Here is a 16,849-nt window from a genome sequence, read left to right as displayed (position 1 = left end):
GGCATCTGATACTGAAGGGAAATTCAAAAGTCCTACCTATATTTTCCGGGAGCGTTCTAGGATCTATTAAAAACTTTAATAAAAAGCAATTCAATGAAGGTTATAAATATACAAGTTAACTGTTTCTCCTTTTTTGGGAAGTATTAGGACTTCCATCAATACAAAATTGTCATATAGGTGGCCTAAACTCCATAAATGTTGCAGAATTTTTTTAAATCTACTCTAAATTAACTTGATTTTCTCTTTGTGCAGTCATTTAAGCATTTCAGAGTGCAGTATGAGTTAAAAAGGAAACCGATTGAACTTGCAACCCAGTCCTTACGGAAAGATGGTAAATTACTGCTTGATCAAGCTATAGTGAAGCAAGCATGGGACAGAGTTTCCTCCAGGGTAAGTTGAAAACTTATTATACTATATATATTTTATTAAGTGAAGGTTTAATTTTTAAATCCTTCAAGGTACCTATTTGCTGCTGATTTTATTAGGCATTAGGAACAGAAATATGAAACAAGTTTCCAGTGATGTTGAATTGTACAGTATTTTTTTTTGAGAATGTTTTGTAGCTCTATCATCCTTAATATTTGTTCAAAGACAGAGTATGAACTTTAAGACAAGGACAATACATTGAGGTTTCCCTTTATTTGAAGGTATATTGACAAGCCAAGCTGAAAATATTGTGAAGGGAAAAAAATGCACAATGAAGCTTCCAAATGCAATTTTTCAATTGAAACTGCTAGAGTTATTCTAGTAATAACTAAAAATTTGAATAAAATATTTATAATTTAACCAGAAAACATTTTTGTGCAACAAATTCTGAATCAATAAATGAAGATTTAATGCCATTTTTTACCTGGTTGCAATAGAAACAATTAATATTAGTTTTCATGATAATAATTCTGTACTAAAAGAATGAAAAATCCAAAGTGAATTATAATGTTTGTCCCAAATAAGAAATAAGTTATCAAATCATTAATTGATACTCAGTGTATCTTCATGTATTCTTTTATTATTATTGTGAGTGTGTGTATGTCATACTTAATGGAGAATCTGTTTTAAAATAGTCTGATTTTTTTTTTTATTTTATTTTTTTTTTTACAATTTTCATTATTTTTACTCCCATATCTGAGGTTGCCAATAAGACATGGTACTGTAAACAGTAAATGAATTTACTGTTGTACTCTTGGCAGTTCTTTGAAAATCATTTGCACATTAGAATGAAAATGAAATCAAAATTGCAGTGAAAAGGTTTTTATGGAAAAGTATGAAATAAATAGCACTGAGAGGAAGATTGTCTCACCTGCTTTGCTGTGCTTGATGAAATTCCAAATCTTCAGAATGTCAGCTGTTACAGTTTACATATAGTTGGTTCTGTAATGCAGCTATGATTCTAGAAGGGAAATCCAGAAATCTTTATAGAGATTTTGTTGCCTATGAGAATAATGTAATTTCAGAACTAATGTCATACTTGTTTGTAAAATTAAGCAAGGAAGGAAATTCAGTCCTCTTACTTTTATTTCCCAGCTATTTGATTGGCACATACAGCTTGATAAATCTCTTCCTGAACCTTTGGGTACCATAGGTGCTTGGCTCTATAGAGCAGAGGTTGTTTTGAGGGAAGAAGTAGGTATTCAGCAAGCTCATGAAGAAACAGCAAATATAATTCACCGGAAGCTTGAACAACTTAAGGTAAATATACATGCATTCATTCTGTGCATTATATTTCATTATTTCCAAGGCTGTAAATGATCCATGATTATTAATTGCAATTTGAAAACTAGTTGGTACGGGAGGTGTTAGATGGTAGCTAAAAATTAGATATCTTTCAGTGATGACTTTTAGCTGTGATATTTTACAAGTAATATTCAAGATTGGTTTTGAATGTTCCTGCTTCTTCTTTCTGAAAAATACTGGATATTAGTATTTTAACTGTTTCCTACTCTAGGAGTGCTGTTGGGGAAAACTCCATACAGAACTCCTAAGTTGGATGCATTGTTCAACCAATGTGAACTCAGTAGGTGAAACAGAAGAAATAGAGCAAACTAAATGCAGCTACTAAATGTGCTGATGGTTCATGAATATATAGCTGAGACTTGGGGAAAAAATAATGAAATGAATTTTCATTGTGTAGTAATGACAAATAACATGAGAAGTCCCCTCTGCTATGGTAAAGAAGAAATTTACCAGATAAATTTGAATATCATTGCTATTATTTTTGCTGAGTCCTTGTTGTCATTTAAAATCAAAACTGTGAGGTTTTTCAGTGCTTTTATGTAATACAGATGAGAAAAGTATAGAAACAAAATATTGGAGACAACGAAAAATTGAAGCAGCAAATATAAAGGAGAAAGGAAAAAAATGGTGTAGAGAAAGGCTGCACTTGTGGCAGTAAGGCTGTATTGTTTCATATATTTTCTCAATATTATTTTCTAAGTTTATTGTGTTTGGATATTGTTTTCATTTTTATGGCTGAGGAGGTTTTTTCTGTAAAAAAAATCCACTTTTTAATAAAAGTAAAGCCACATAATGAAAAGCTGACAAATTTCATGGATATCGTGGAGCAGTTTTGACAGTTTTTGGATCTCCCAATTATTCTTTATTAAAACAGTGTCACCTGTACTAATTTTAGTTTTAGCTAATAAATCTTACCAAAACAATATTAAAAATTACGAGAAAGATAATTGTTATCTTTCAAAGTCTAGTCTTTCATAAGGTTACATTTCATTAGCTTTATTTTTGACATAAAATACTTCAGGATTCATAAATACTTCAGGATTCATGTGTTTTTTTGTTATTGTTTGTTTGCATGTGAATATTATAAACCTTATTTTGATACATTCATAAGAAATAGAAAAAAAAAAGTGTACTAAACTATTTTCTTTGCATCAGAAATACTGTGGTGGGGGATTTCTACTCAAAAACAAACAAAACAAAAAACAAACAAACAAACAAACAAACAATTTACATTAGTCTGTTTCAGGGGACTTTTCCCATGAGAGTGAGATGCGAAAAACTTCAACATAACCATGTATAATTACATCAGCTCCTGGTGTTTTTTTTATCACTCAAATTTATATTGTTGAATCCTGGTGTGCTACTGGATAATACCAGAAATACATTTTATTTTTTTTTTTACTTTTTTTTTTTTCAGTCACTATTCTTTAGGAAGTTTTAGGGTTTTGTTTGTTATGCCTTTGTTCAGATAACGTTACCTTCTCTATATCTCTCGCTCATCTGACATTGCTTATTTTAGTGAACTCTGTGGCTTATAGCCATTTGGAAGCTAATACAAAAAGTATCAGCTTACTTAGACAAACCTTCAAGGAATTATGCAAGTGTTTAAGTTTATTTCTTCTCAGAAACAGTAGTCAGGCATAGGAATGGGTTGCCAAGGGAAGTGGTGGCATCACTGGCCCATGGGGGTGTTCAAGCAAAGGTTGAACCTTAGGGACATGGTTTAATGGGTGATATTGGTAGTAGACTGATGGTTGTACCAGATGATCTTGAAGATCTTTTCCAAATTTAATGATTCTATGTTGTGGGTCATTTTGCAAAGCAGGATTTCTCTTGATGTGTAAAAGTTTTCTTGGACTTCCAGTTGAATTTGGATGAAACAGATGGGTTTTATTTTCACTTATGCGTGCATGTTAGGGGCATCCCCCTTTGTCTGGCAAGGTCTCCAATGCAGGTAGATGAGATGCATGTTCCAAGTCAGTCCTCTACATGAAAGTATGTTAGCTACAGGATAGCCTCAATGGAGTTTTCCACATGGTAAAATCAGTACATCACCTGCATCTGAGAAAGTCTGATTCACTTTGTTTCACAATGAAGTTTTGACTGAAGTGGAAAACAGTGAAAACATAGATGGAGTGATGGGAATTATGGGACCATTTGGTGATCTGAGCAAATAGATAGGATCAATACACAAGCCTGCACTTTGTTCCCACGAGAGAGAAGGGGGCAACTTTTTACGATTACCTTTTGCTAATAGGCTTCTGAGCAGTTTGTGCCAAGAGCTGCCTGTTTGCAGAAAAATATCCACTGCTTTGTGTCCTCTCAGCCACTGGGGACTTTACGTGTTATTGTTCTAGTATCTCTTCAAAGACTACTGCCAGTCATTCATTTTAATATGTAATCTCCAGGAAACCGTTTGAAGCGGTGTTGCTTAGTTACAGTTGAAATGTGCTCTGCTGTAAGGTTTTTGCTGGTACAATCCTTATCACAGGAATACTGGTTGGGTACCACATTCTGCATTCATTTGTGTAATATAGAGAGAACAATCCTGAAATCCTTTGATGCTGAGAGAGTGAGAAGTTGACTAAATACTGAATATGTACTTACATAAGGAGCTCTGGATCTTCAGCCGGTATATAGAGGAGTAGATTAGTTGCTGAATATTTGAATCATGCTTAATAAAGGTTAGTATCTGCTATAAAGATGTAAACAGTAAATTTAGCAGGATCATAGAGTATCGGTATTAGTGTGTTTTCGTGCTGCGTTTCAGGCATTATTTAATGCAGTTGAGAGTTCTTGTTTTGTTAAATCATTGCAATATATTCTCTGTTTTAAAATCTTCCTGAATTGTTAGACATAGCTTTAACAGAGCATTTAATAAGGGTGTTTCCTATGTAAATGTTCAAGCTGATGTAAATGCTTTTATGGTAGGCATAACCTTGCATGCAAATGTGAGAGCATGATCAAATAGTTAACTACATTGAGTCATTGGTGCAGGCTTCAAATTGTGCTTATTAGATAGCCTACTGTGAGCCTTCTTTCTCCCTCTTCCCCTCCACCCTTTCTTCTCTCACTCTCAATCTTGCTCTCTCTCCTTAAAAAAAGGATCTACTGAAAAATATAGAAGGTCACAAAAAGACATTCCATGAGATCCACAGGGCCAGGTCTGTTAATGGAGTACCTGTTCCACCTGACCAATTAGAAGATATGGCAGACAGGTAAGGCTTTCAATCTGAAATGAAAACCATCTGTGAAATAAAGGAGACCTGTTTGCTTTTTAACCTGTTCATGTAAAAACTGCTGTCTAATTATGTTTCTTAGTGGCAAGCATGAAAAAATTGGAAGGGAAAACCCTCTTAGTATATTAAAAAAAAAAATGCTGAAAAGCTTGGTGCATTGATGACTGATGAGAATTAACAGAATCTAAGTGTTTTGAAAGGGAGTATATATATATTTAAATTGATCCTGTTATTACTTTCCCCTGGAAGAAATATTATGTAACAGCAATCAGGATGAATGTAAGAAAAAAGAATAAATTACTTTGCAAAACTTAGTAATAAATGTAAACTGATGATTTCTATGAATGAATATGATTATAATTCATTTGCTATTCAAAAGCAACTATCAGAATGATCATCATATATAATTAAATGTTAGTAGATTCTGAATTAGGTGAAAAATATCTGAACTGTAAGTGAAGCTTTCAGTCTGTCCTGAAAGAAGAAGAATATTATTGATATGTTTTACTACAGTATGATTCATTTTCCAGGTTTAATTTTGTTGTCTCCTCATCTGAGCTCCATCTGTTGAAAATGGAGTTTCTGGAACTGAAGTACCGTCTACTGTCACTCTTAGTCCTTGCAGAATCAAAGTTAAAATCATGGATTATCAAATATGGAAGGCGAGAATCAGTGGAACTACTACTTCAAAATTATATTGTAAGTTGGGGTTGTCTTCTTTTTGTTATTATATTTGAAATATTTTCACCAAAGATTGCTTGAATTTAATAATAATAACTATTATTAAAAACAAACAAACAAACAAAAAAAAACGAGACTTACCAGTCATCAACTTTGACTGCATTTATCTGAATATCTTTTCAGATGTATATCTCTCATCCCCTGGAGGAGCCTTAATCAAAATACTAAAAATCAGGCATTTTTCATCATCTCAAAACCAGAAATAATGTCCCAACTGCTGTCTGACCTTCCAGCTTACCAAGCATATCAGGAACTTCCAAATCCTATATTTTTACTTTAAATAGAAATTTAAGAGAACTTAATTTCATCTAATTTTACAACAGCATAGATGCACTTCATTGTGCCTACATATGAATTTAGTGCAGCATTGAGGAGGTTCTTGGAGTGAAGTCCTTCACATTACAATTATTCTTAGTGTCCTCCAAATGAGGAAGAAATAATAATTTGTCTCTGTATTTGTTGAATGTATTATACGGGTTGTGGAGTCATTTTATTCTTTCAAGGAACAGTTTTTCCACTTCTGCTCTACATTAGTATATTAAACCCATTACTTTATTTCTATTCTGAAAAGAAATTGCTCCAGCTCTGCATCATTCATATATCATGTTAAGAAACAGAGGCTATTGACTTGCAAGTGCTCATTGATGTGATCCCTTTGTTACAAATTAATTTGCATTACCAAATGACTGGTAAGATGGTGCCACCACTCGCACTTCTACATTAGAGTATGAGGGATTCTTTCGAAAGCAGGTCTGGAATAAATATTTTTCCCCTTATATCTAATACATATGAGGAAATTTGCACAGGAAAATTCAATTTGGAAATAATTCATGCAGTTATAGAAACTTTCAGAACCACGATACTGTAGAGAAAGTTACTGGTGCCCACATAGCCTGCCAGTTTTTATTGTATTGGAAATAAACTTCAAATTTAAATTTCCTCTTACAATGTGAGAACTGAAGGCTATTCATACTTTTCCCTAAGTTTAAGTTTTAGCAGTTAGAGACACAAAAAAATCAGGGGCTAACCCTTGTTTTAGAAAAGCAGTAAAATATTCAGATGACCATTTACAATAACACAGTTTGCTAGAATGACGTGCAAGAGCATATTAATGTCCATTAATATGGACAATGTTAATTGTCCATATGTATGCTTTGTAAGGTGGTCTCAAAGACTGCTAAAGTGTGTCAAGGGAAATAATGAGGGAGTGGATAGCTTAACTTTTGGATTATTAGTTTATATCACTTTCTTATTTTTAGCTTTAAAATAATTATTAAGTGGTGAATTTGTATGTTATTTTGTGATTAGCTCAATTATTCCTTTGCTTTCAGACAACTAGCTCTTAGTTAGTCAATAGGGAAAAGAAAATGCTTCCTTGCATCATTTATGAAACTGTCACATCAAAATGAGGAAACTGGGACAAGAAGATAGAGCTCAGCTTCACTCCTGGTAGCCTTCAGTTCTGTTTGCTTCTATGTGTCCTATGATGGGAAAAGATTATTTGCTTTGGCTTAACTGAGAGCAAGTTTCTAGGAGCAAAAGCCAAGTATTACTCTTTGATCTTAGGAATCTTAATTAGTAAGGCCATAGTCAGTGCCTTCAGTGACTATGTCAGTAGACAATCAAGAAATAAGTATGTTGTCTGTCAAAGCTGACTGAGCAATGTTGGCGTTCTAGGAGCATGCATATTTAGGATTTAGATATAACATATACCTGGAAAATATTTATGTTCTGTAAGTTAAAAATAAAAGTGTACATTTAACCCATCTTCTTTTCACCTGTGTCATATAAAAGAAGTAAAGTTCCGAATAGACTCTATGCCATCAACTTGAAGAATATATTGTACCAAAGTGTCAGCTGCAGTGGAAATACTGGATACTGCTATCTGTGGACTTTAACCCATTGCACTATTTTTTGGCATAGTTTTATTAGAATTTTTGTAGCACCAGATGCTGTATGAATTTGGGAAAAGCTACATATTTTCTGTAAGGGATCTTGTCAGATGGGAGAAATTATTACTTGGCAAAATGCCAATTTATTTTTTAAATATATTTGTAATTGTTCTTGTGATTAGTAATACATAAATAATTTTGTATCTCACTTTACTTTCTCATATGAAGAATAGCTTTTAGTTCAGGGTAAAATGTCTGTGCATATGGATTTAACAAAAGTGAAAATTCAGGAATTTGTCAAATAATTTGTGGTAAAGCATGCAATTCCTTATATTTGACAGATTTATACGTGTGTATATGTATATTTATATACATATATATATAAAAGTAGAGAAAAAAATACATCTGTTCTTGACTTCTAGTTTCCTTGGTTATAAGCACATTTTAAAACTACCTGCTAGATAACTGTGGTGATTTGACATAGCAACTGTAAAAGGTTTTTAAATAGAAGATTTTTAGATATATTTTGTCTGGTGGGTTCATTTTTAAAACAGTTTATCATACTTATATTATGTGGGCTGATGAATACAAGGTCTGATTCTTCAAAGTACATTGACCTTGGAAATTTTTTCATTGATCATTGAAACTTAGGCCCCATTTGAGACCTGGTATTACCAAAATTATAGTAGTACACATAGAAGTTTGTCTATTCTGACATTCCAAAACTTGTATACAGGTATTAGAGATGTGTTTGCCTTAATGTGTAGATCTGTAACTAGAGACACAGCAGGTAGTATAGGTTATAGAACCATTCAAAAACTCGAGATAAGTACATTAGGTAAGGCAATGTAAAATCTTTATAAAAAGTAATGCAAGATACAATATATCTTTGTATCAAAAGATACATTTGCACAATATAGGTATATAATTATACAGAGCATTTAAATAAAGAGACATTTCTGAAAGACATTAAAAAAAAAAAAAAGCCATTTGGCAGAAATAAAGAGGCATCACTTTGTGACCAAAATATTTCCATATAAATTATTAATTGCATTGTAACACATTACATATTGGAAACACCACTCACAAAGAAAAAGGACCATTTTTCACTTTGGAAAAGTGATTTGCACATTTTATTTTTTTTTTCACTATGGAAACATATATATATTTCCTTAACTATATTTGTACCATTTGCAAAGAAGGTAAAAGAAAACTGAAGGATCAGTCAAATGTATTTCAACTCTTGAACTGAAATCTGTCTTTCTGTAAAGGACTAATACAGTAACCATTTTTAATGCTTAACTAGATTTGATTTTTGTAGTAACCTTCTTATAGGGAGGAAGTTTTTATTAATTAAAATTATTAATTAAAATGGTTCCACAACAAATAAACATAATGTTTATTTGTTCACTTTCTGTATATTCATAGAATATATAGAAAGGCTTGGGTTGGATGGTCTTCAAAGACCATCTAGTTCCAACCCCCGTGCTATAGGCAGAAGATCAGATAGATGATAATGATCAGAAGATCAGATAGCTCAGGGCCTCATCTAACCTGGTCTTGAACACCTCCAGGGATGGGGCGTCCTCAGCCTCTCTGGGTAACCTGTTCTGGTGCCTCACCATCCTCTGAGTGAAGTATTCAATGTAACATATGCTAGGACTTTCAGCAAGTGATCAACTAGCAGATTAACAAAGAACATATTAAATACTTTTTTCCATATGCAAAGTTAATAAACTGAAGTTTGAGGAGATACTCTGCTGTACCATTAATTTTAAAAGATGAAATTTATATACTATTTTATAAATGAATAGAAGAATGAAGTTAAGAGATGTCATTGCTGTCCTGGTGTGATTTCAAGGAACGTATTTTTAATATCTATCTTTATTTTCTCTGCATTTTTTTTTCCTTTCAGTCTGTTATTGAAAATAGTAAGTTCTTCGAGCAATATGAAGTTACATACCAGATCTTGAAAAGAGCAGCTGAAGTGTATGCCAAAGCAAATGGCTCAGGTAAATGCCTATGTTTCTGTTGTTGTTGTGGGGATGCCATTTTAATCTATTTAAACATAAATAACTTATAAAAAATATAGCCTTCTATTTGTTTCTTCAGAGCATAGAGCTGTATAGCAGCTGCAGTCCACCAGAGAGGTGACAGCCTCTTGTAGCAATTTTCCATTTTCTCTAGCATGAGGCCAGCTGGTAGACAGTAGCCTGCCCTCCTGCTTTCCAACTTTCTGAATGTCCAGATCGGCGTTGTCTTGTTCAGACTTCCTCCTGGGAGAAGTCCATGGTCCATCCTAATTTATAAATTCTTTGAATATTGGTGACCTGAGCCCAGTAGTGTGCCAGAGAACCAATTATCAGTAGGGAAAATCATTCTGGTGCCTGGGAACACTCACTGGAAAGATTTCATTTACTAGAAAAACACATCCAGAGAGCTGATCTTGAAGTTGTCACAGTAGCAAAAGTATCCCCTGATTTAAGATTTTTCATCAACTGTGAAAAGGTATAAGGGGAGCCCAAATGATAGCACAAGTATGGGTGTACATGAGAAAACTGCGTAGCTGATTGAACCAGTACCTCCTGTAATTTCTGAACAGCTCTGCTTGGTTCAGTGAGAATGTATGAGGGCAATATTCGACCTAGGTAGACATGATATCACTTTAGTCTCTGCTGAGATAATAACACAGTAACATCTGTGGAAGATTGTTGCAGTTATTAAAATGGTTAGCATATTTGCAGAGAAAATGGACACCTTTGTTGTGAAATTTAAAATTGATGGTGATACTCAAATTTTACTGACAGGATATTCTTGCAAAGAATAAAAATTAATAGATTTACTCAATAGTATTAAAAATCGAGTAGCAAATTCTGTGTATTCTGTGAAGTCTCAGGATTTATATGGATTCTTTTTCATATCTCTTTTTATTTTTTTTTTTTTCCCTTCTGGAATAAGGACACATATCTTTCTTGCAGTGTAGAAAATATTAAAAAGTAAAAAGTAAAAGGCAAAAAAAATAGCAGCATTTTGTTTTAAAGTCAGTAGAAGGAAGTTCCATTTCATTCAGTAGTTTTGTATACAGACATAATTTGTTTTTACATTACACATCTCTGCTACTTTATTTTTAAATTAATTTTCTCTCTTGATTTCTTTTACTACAGATTAGAAATAAACATCACACTGAATATGCGGTGTTTCTATGCAAATATGGCACTAATTTTATGTACTTTCCTCTGTCTTTAATTCACGTAGCTCATTTTTCAGTAATAATTTTGCACTAAAATTTGGGCTATCAACTGAGCGTATGTGTATAAGCCTTCTGAAACAGCAGTTTTAGCAAAATATAATTCCCTGATGAGAATGGATAAACGTAGAATAAAATTAAGCTTCACAAAAGCTTAATAATAAACTTAAATAATTGATTTCATTTCTGCATGTCAGTGGAAGAAGTTGAGAATGTGATGAAATTCATGAATGAAACAACAGCACAGTGGAGGAACCTCTCAGTAGAAGTGAGAAGTGTAAGAAGCATGTTGGAAGAAGTAATTGCTAACTGGGACAGATACAGCAGCACTGTGGCAGGTCTGCAAGCCTGGTTGGAGGATGCTGAAAAAATGCTTAATCAGCCTGAACCTTCTAAAAAGGTAAGAATTAATGCCATCTATATTTATCTATTTTGTAAATTATGAAATATGTTATATACTTTTGCATTTCTTTAGGTTGTTTTTAAAAATATCATATGAGAGAGAGAGGTTCAGGCTGGAACTTTTTAGTGGATTCACTGATAGATTCAAGGACTTGAGTAGTTTGCTACATCTTCTCATTCCTTCTTGACCTCTAATAAGGCTGACCAGGACAGTTTTCCTGTCTCCTAATAAGGAGAACTGGACAGTGCCAGATTTGGTAGATTTAATTAGTTTTGGCTGTGATCACAAAGGACAGTCTATGGACAAAGCAAAGGCTGTGCTCTGCAACATATAGAAGATTCAAACTGCACATTTAGCTTACTAAAGAATGATGATTATTCACTGATACAGCAGTACAGAGTATCTGTACTGATCTCACCTCTGAGGATTTAAAACACTTTGTTGTTCTACTCTTTCTTCAACAATTTTAAGCAGTATATATCCATTTAAAATTTTCTCTTTGGTTGTATCAAAAATGTAATTGTATCAGAAGTGTTTTTACATGTGGATACATTCTGACAAGAACTGTAGCTCCAAAACTTGAGATGACTGGCATTACAGTTGGGCTTTTTCACATCTGCCCCTAAGCAAGGGATGGCATAGCACTGTCACTATCAGATAAGCAGTCTTGGAATTCTAGATTGAGAGCCAGTAATAAAATGAGTCAGTGCCTCTTCCTTGGTCTTGAGGACCAAATGGCATGGTTCAGCTTGCAAGCTTGTGGCTACTCTATTTCTCCACGTAAAGAAAGTGTCCTCTTTGATTCAGTCTATTTGGAACAGCACTTGCCCTGTGCTCTCCAATGAATTGCATACTGTTCAGGAGAAGGGCAGCTGGCAGAAGCCAAAGCCATATGAGAGAACATGTTAAATAATGGGGATAATCATGGTACAGTGATCAAGTAATGTTTAGTTCGCTGTTATAGCTATGACCATATTGCCTGGAGATACCTGTCTTAAGTAACTCCCATCCTTAGATAACAGATAACAGCCCATTCTCTTGCAGAGCAAAAAGGAAGGGGAGAAGGAAGGAAGGTTGGTCTTTGCCTTCCCTGCCAATTTATGTATGTGTACCCTCCTACAAGATGTACAATGGGAGGGCTATTTAGGCTGTCTTAGTAGGATGGGGGAAAGAAATCAGTCACAGCTACCCTTTTCACTTAACCTCTCACCTTCTCTGAGATAAGAGGAATCAGTAGTGAAGAATCAGTTTTCTCAGATCAGAAATTTTATTCTAACAGTGTTTTTAGTTACTGACCAAATACTTTCTCTTAAGAAGGAGTTTCATTAGTTCAACTGAAGCTACTCACCACAGTAAAATGAGCTACGAGTAAACTAGTACCAATTTTTAATATAGTAGGCTGTCTTCAAACAGTTCAAAATTCTATTACAGCATATCCAATAAAAAGTGTTTTAGAGAATGATTGTTCAAAATGTTTTATCAAACCATTAATGGGTGGCTAATGTTTAGTTTATTGTTTTAAGGTAAATGTTATTTGCAAAGGTTTAAGAATTTGCTTTTATTTTTTAATTCAGGATTTTTTCCGGCACTTACCTCATTGGATCCAACAGCATACAGCCATGAATGATGCTGGTAATTTTCTGATTGAAACATGTGATGAGGCCATTTCTAGAGACCTTAAACAGCAACTTCTGCTACTAAATGGAAGATGGAGAGAGTTGTTTATGCAAGTTAAACAAGTATGTGGTTTTGCAGTTGTTACATTTAAATGTTTACTTTGTAATTTCCATGCCAGCAAGACAGATTTGCCCCACTAGCAGGACTATACAACAGCTTACTAATGTGCCTAACTTTTCATAATTATTTAAATATGAAATTAAACCCTGTCAGTAGTTTAGTGCAGTTGGGGCATTTGTCTTGTTTATCTTTTGGGTTATAAAAAATGTTGTTTTTATTTTTAGATATATTCAGCTGGTGTAGCCTGTATTTTTTTCTTTACTATCATAATACAGTGTTTGTTATTCATGCATAACTTCTACTTTCTTTTAAGAAAATGATTGGTTTTACATAGCCATTTTTATTGCAAGGTCTGTAAAACTAAATAGGGAAAATGTTGAAAGTGCATGTTTTTATTACCCTTTAATGGAAGTTGTGTTCAATTACTGTACTACAACCATAAGCAGGTGCAATGCAAATTAGTTAGCTAAATGTTTTCCCCAAATCAGTCAGACATTAGTTCCATCTCATGAACCAGGAGGTAGATATAGCAAATTTAAAAACTAAAACTAGAAATACGAATCTGTCTCATAAAAGAGATTCAACTGTGTCCTGGTTTCAGTTAGAACAGAATTAATTTTCTTCCTAGTAGCTGGTGGAATGCTGTGTTTTGGCTTAGGATGAGAAGAGTGCTGATAACACCCCGATGTTTTAATTGTTGCAGAGCAGTGCTTATACCAAGCCAAGGACACCTCAGCCTTTTGCTCTGTCCTGCCAACAGGCAGGCTGGGGGTGCAGTAAGAGCTGGGAGGGGACAGACCCAGGACAGGTGACCCAAACTAGCCAAAGGGGTATTCCATACCATCTGACGTCATGCTAAACAATATATAGGGGTGGCTAGCCGGGGGAGGGGGCCGGACTGCTCGGGGTTAAGCTGGGCATCGGTCAGCGGGTGGTGAGCAATTGCATTGTGCATCACTTGTTTGTACATATTATTATTATTAGTACTATTATCATCATTGTATTATTATTATTATTATTATTATTATTATTATTATTATTATTATTATTATTATTATTTTCCTGTCTTATTAAACTGTCTTTATCTCAACTCACGGGCTTCACTTTCCATTTCTCTCCCCCGTCCCAGAGAGGGAGGGGGGAGGGTGAGCGAACGGCTGCGTGGTGTTTAGCTGCCAGCCAGGTTAAACCACGACAAACTGTTTGGAAAATAAATGTTGTTTTTATGTTCTTATTAAAAGGCACAAGAGAGGATAAAATTATGCACAAATGTTTCACACCTTATTGTGAAATGTTTTCACAATAGAAAATATTTTTGCTTATTATCAATATACATCTAATGGTATTTTTCCCTTTCAGCAGCTTTCAATTGGCAATTGCCTGTTTGAAGATGTTGAATCTCCTTTTTAAATTGGCATGATTAGTTCCATTGCAGTCAAGTTAAATAGAAAAGTGCACAGATTTTTTATTGTAACTTTTCCAAACTAGAATGTTCTCGAGTTTTATTTGTTAATAATATTTAGGGTGATTCATTGTGGAAGTGTAATGCCTAGAGAAATGTGTTTCTTGTCTTATGTCTTTCACATGTGAAAGCATAGCCTGTCTGTACTTCCATTATAGAGTGCTTTCTTCCTTGTTCTCCCTCCTTCCAGTCAGCAGTTTTTACTGGACTTTCCCTTCTTTCTCAGCTTTTCTAGGCTTTTTGTATTATTTCTTGTTGCTGAACTTTCAAAATTGGCACTGTAGGTAATAAGAAATTAATAGACATTGATTCTAGGTTAGAAACCAATGAGAGTTTGGAGTTCTTGGAAAAATCCAAACCTTAAAAAAAAAAGGCTGAACTCTAGTTTGAAAGTTCTCCTTAGCATCAGCATTGCTGAAAATAAATCAAACCCTTACAATATTTTCCATTACTTTATATTCTATTGAATAAAATTTTTCTATCAAACTGCTCAGAAAACATGCTAATTTTCTCAAGTAATTATTTAGTAGCCACGTATGTCCTTTGGATAAGTTTGTTTCTTTCTTTCTTTCTTTTTACTTTACATTTCTTTAGTATGCTCGAGCAGATGAACTAGACAAAATGCAGAAGGAATACCTGGATGGTGTTGCCAGTTTGACAGCCTTTGTTGATGAAAGCAATAGAAAATTCTCAGCACCTGTAGAAGTTTCCTTCCTAGATGTCAAGATGTTTGTACAAGACTTAGAAGTAAGTGTCTTCATTCCATTCTTTTCTTTTCCTTTTATAAAAGAAAGGTGTGTAACTATTTAATTCTGAGGATAAAGCACAAAAATATATTATTATGCGTTTCCATTATTACTCTTCTTCACTAGTGTTACTTTTGTATAGTTTCTCCTATGGCGAATCTAAATCCTTGTGTTCTATGAGTGGTATTTCTAGAATACATTTCCAGAACACTGTCCATCTGGATATTTCTTTCTGTTTAGTTTCAAATCACATCCAGGTGAGCTGATTTGATACCCTTTGGCACAGTTTGCATGCATTTGAATTACGATTCAAGCCTCACAAATTCAGCCAGGACAAAAATTGGAATGTATATCTCACATCACTTGGTAATATGCTTGTATCTCCAATGAATGCTATTGTTGAAAATTTTCTTGAAACATTTGTTACAGAATATTAAACAGAAATTACCTGCCATGGAAGCTCAGTACAAAATGGTCACAAGAACAGCACAACTTGTTACAAAAGAAGTTTCCCAAGAGGAAGTACATGAAATGCTTGCAACTTTGACAAGGATCAAAGAGCAGATAAGCAAGGTTGCAGAATACATTTTTCTACTATACATGGTGTTGACTGCTGAATTAGTAACCAGTAAGCTGCACGAGAAGAAAGAAAGAAACAAACAAAAAAACACCCAGGGATATGCATTTGAGCAAATGAATGTCTGTAGTAACAATGGAGTGAATTAATGGAAGAGAAAATATTACTTCTTACCTCAAGACTACCATCTTTAAATTTATTTTATTTTATTTTATTTTATGTTATTTTATTTTATTTTATTTTATTTTATTTTATTTATTTTATTTTATTTTATTTTATTTTATTTATTTTTAAAGTAATGCAGTACTGGGATTGATCTTAAAAGAGACAGTTACCAACTATATAAATTACATGTAAATGAAGCTACTATTTATTGAATTTTATTACCTTTTTAACAATTATTTTTCTTTACAATGACCAAAGGTTAAGGAATATTCCTGTGCCCTGCTATATGAAAGTCAGCATCTGCTGTCTCCACTGGAAGAACTGGAGAAACAAATAACAAATTTCTATGAATCTCTTGAAAAAGTCAATGAAATAATTTCTATTCAGGATCCTGAAAAACAACCTACAATACTTCTTAAGCAAAAAGCTCAAGTAAGTTTATAAAAATACTAGAACCCATGGTTTCTCAATTCAAGATGCAAATATGAGATCTTTATTGTGAAAATAGGACTGAAATGTTAGAAATGTAAATATGATATTTACATTTATATATATTTGCTTTATATAACATTATATATATATTACATAATGTATAATATTATATGTGCTGTGTATTATATGTTTACATTAGTGTGCTTTATGTATACATACGTAAAAAATATTTCAAGCCTGCAATGTGAAGAGATTGTCAACGAGAAGAGTCTTCTTTTCCAGTGACTTCAAGCTTTGATTGTACTTGGGCAAAAAAAAAATGACCTAGTGAGTTCGACTGTTCAATCATAACAGCCCTCTTCTGTACATGAACAATGCAGTCTTCTGGTTAAGAAGCAGTCTGAGTACTCTTTTCCTCTTTCCTGATGTTGCCCAGACTCAGAATCTCAGAATGTCGTCATAAAATTTCATGTTTCT

At 33.6% G+C, this 16,849-nt stretch overlaps 1 protein-coding gene across 18 annotated transcripts in view; it reads left to right on the top strand.

Annotated features, from left to right (window-relative positions):
• The window catches only part of SYNE1 (spectrin repeat containing nuclear envelope protein 1), a 307,251-nt gene that overhangs the window by 78,477 nt on the left and 211,925 nt on the right, over positions 1-16,849 (top strand). For 17 of the 18 annotated variants that reach the window (XM_084515528.1, XM_084515529.1, XM_084515530.1 and 14 more), the window contains 10 exons: positions 253-390; positions 1,522-1,686; positions 4,837-4,949; positions 5,501-5,669; positions 9,519-9,615; positions 11,048-11,250; positions 12,828-12,992; positions 15,047-15,199; positions 15,628-15,771; positions 16,199-16,372. In XM_084515528.1, the coding sequence (XP_084371654.1) occupies positions 253-390; positions 1,522-1,686; positions 4,837-4,949; positions 5,501-5,669; positions 9,519-9,615; positions 11,048-11,250; positions 12,828-12,992; positions 15,047-15,199; positions 15,628-15,771; positions 16,199-16,372 (1,521 nt within the window). Of the gene's footprint in view, positions 1-252; positions 391-1,521; positions 1,687-4,275; positions 4,416-4,836; positions 4,950-5,500; positions 5,670-9,518; positions 9,616-11,047; positions 11,251-12,827; positions 12,993-15,046; positions 15,200-15,627; positions 15,772-16,198; positions 16,373-16,849 lie in introns of those variants that run through there. The other variant, XM_084515525.1, reaches the window with a different exon arrangement.

Source organism: Aythya ferina (genome assembly GCF_964211825.1).
Source record: "Aythya ferina genome assembly, chromosome: 3".
NCBI lineage: Eukaryota > Metazoa > Chordata > Aves > Anseriformes > Anatidae > Aythya > Aythya ferina.
Note: the sequence above shows the minus strand (reverse complement) of the source record. Positions and strands in the feature narration are given on the sequence as shown.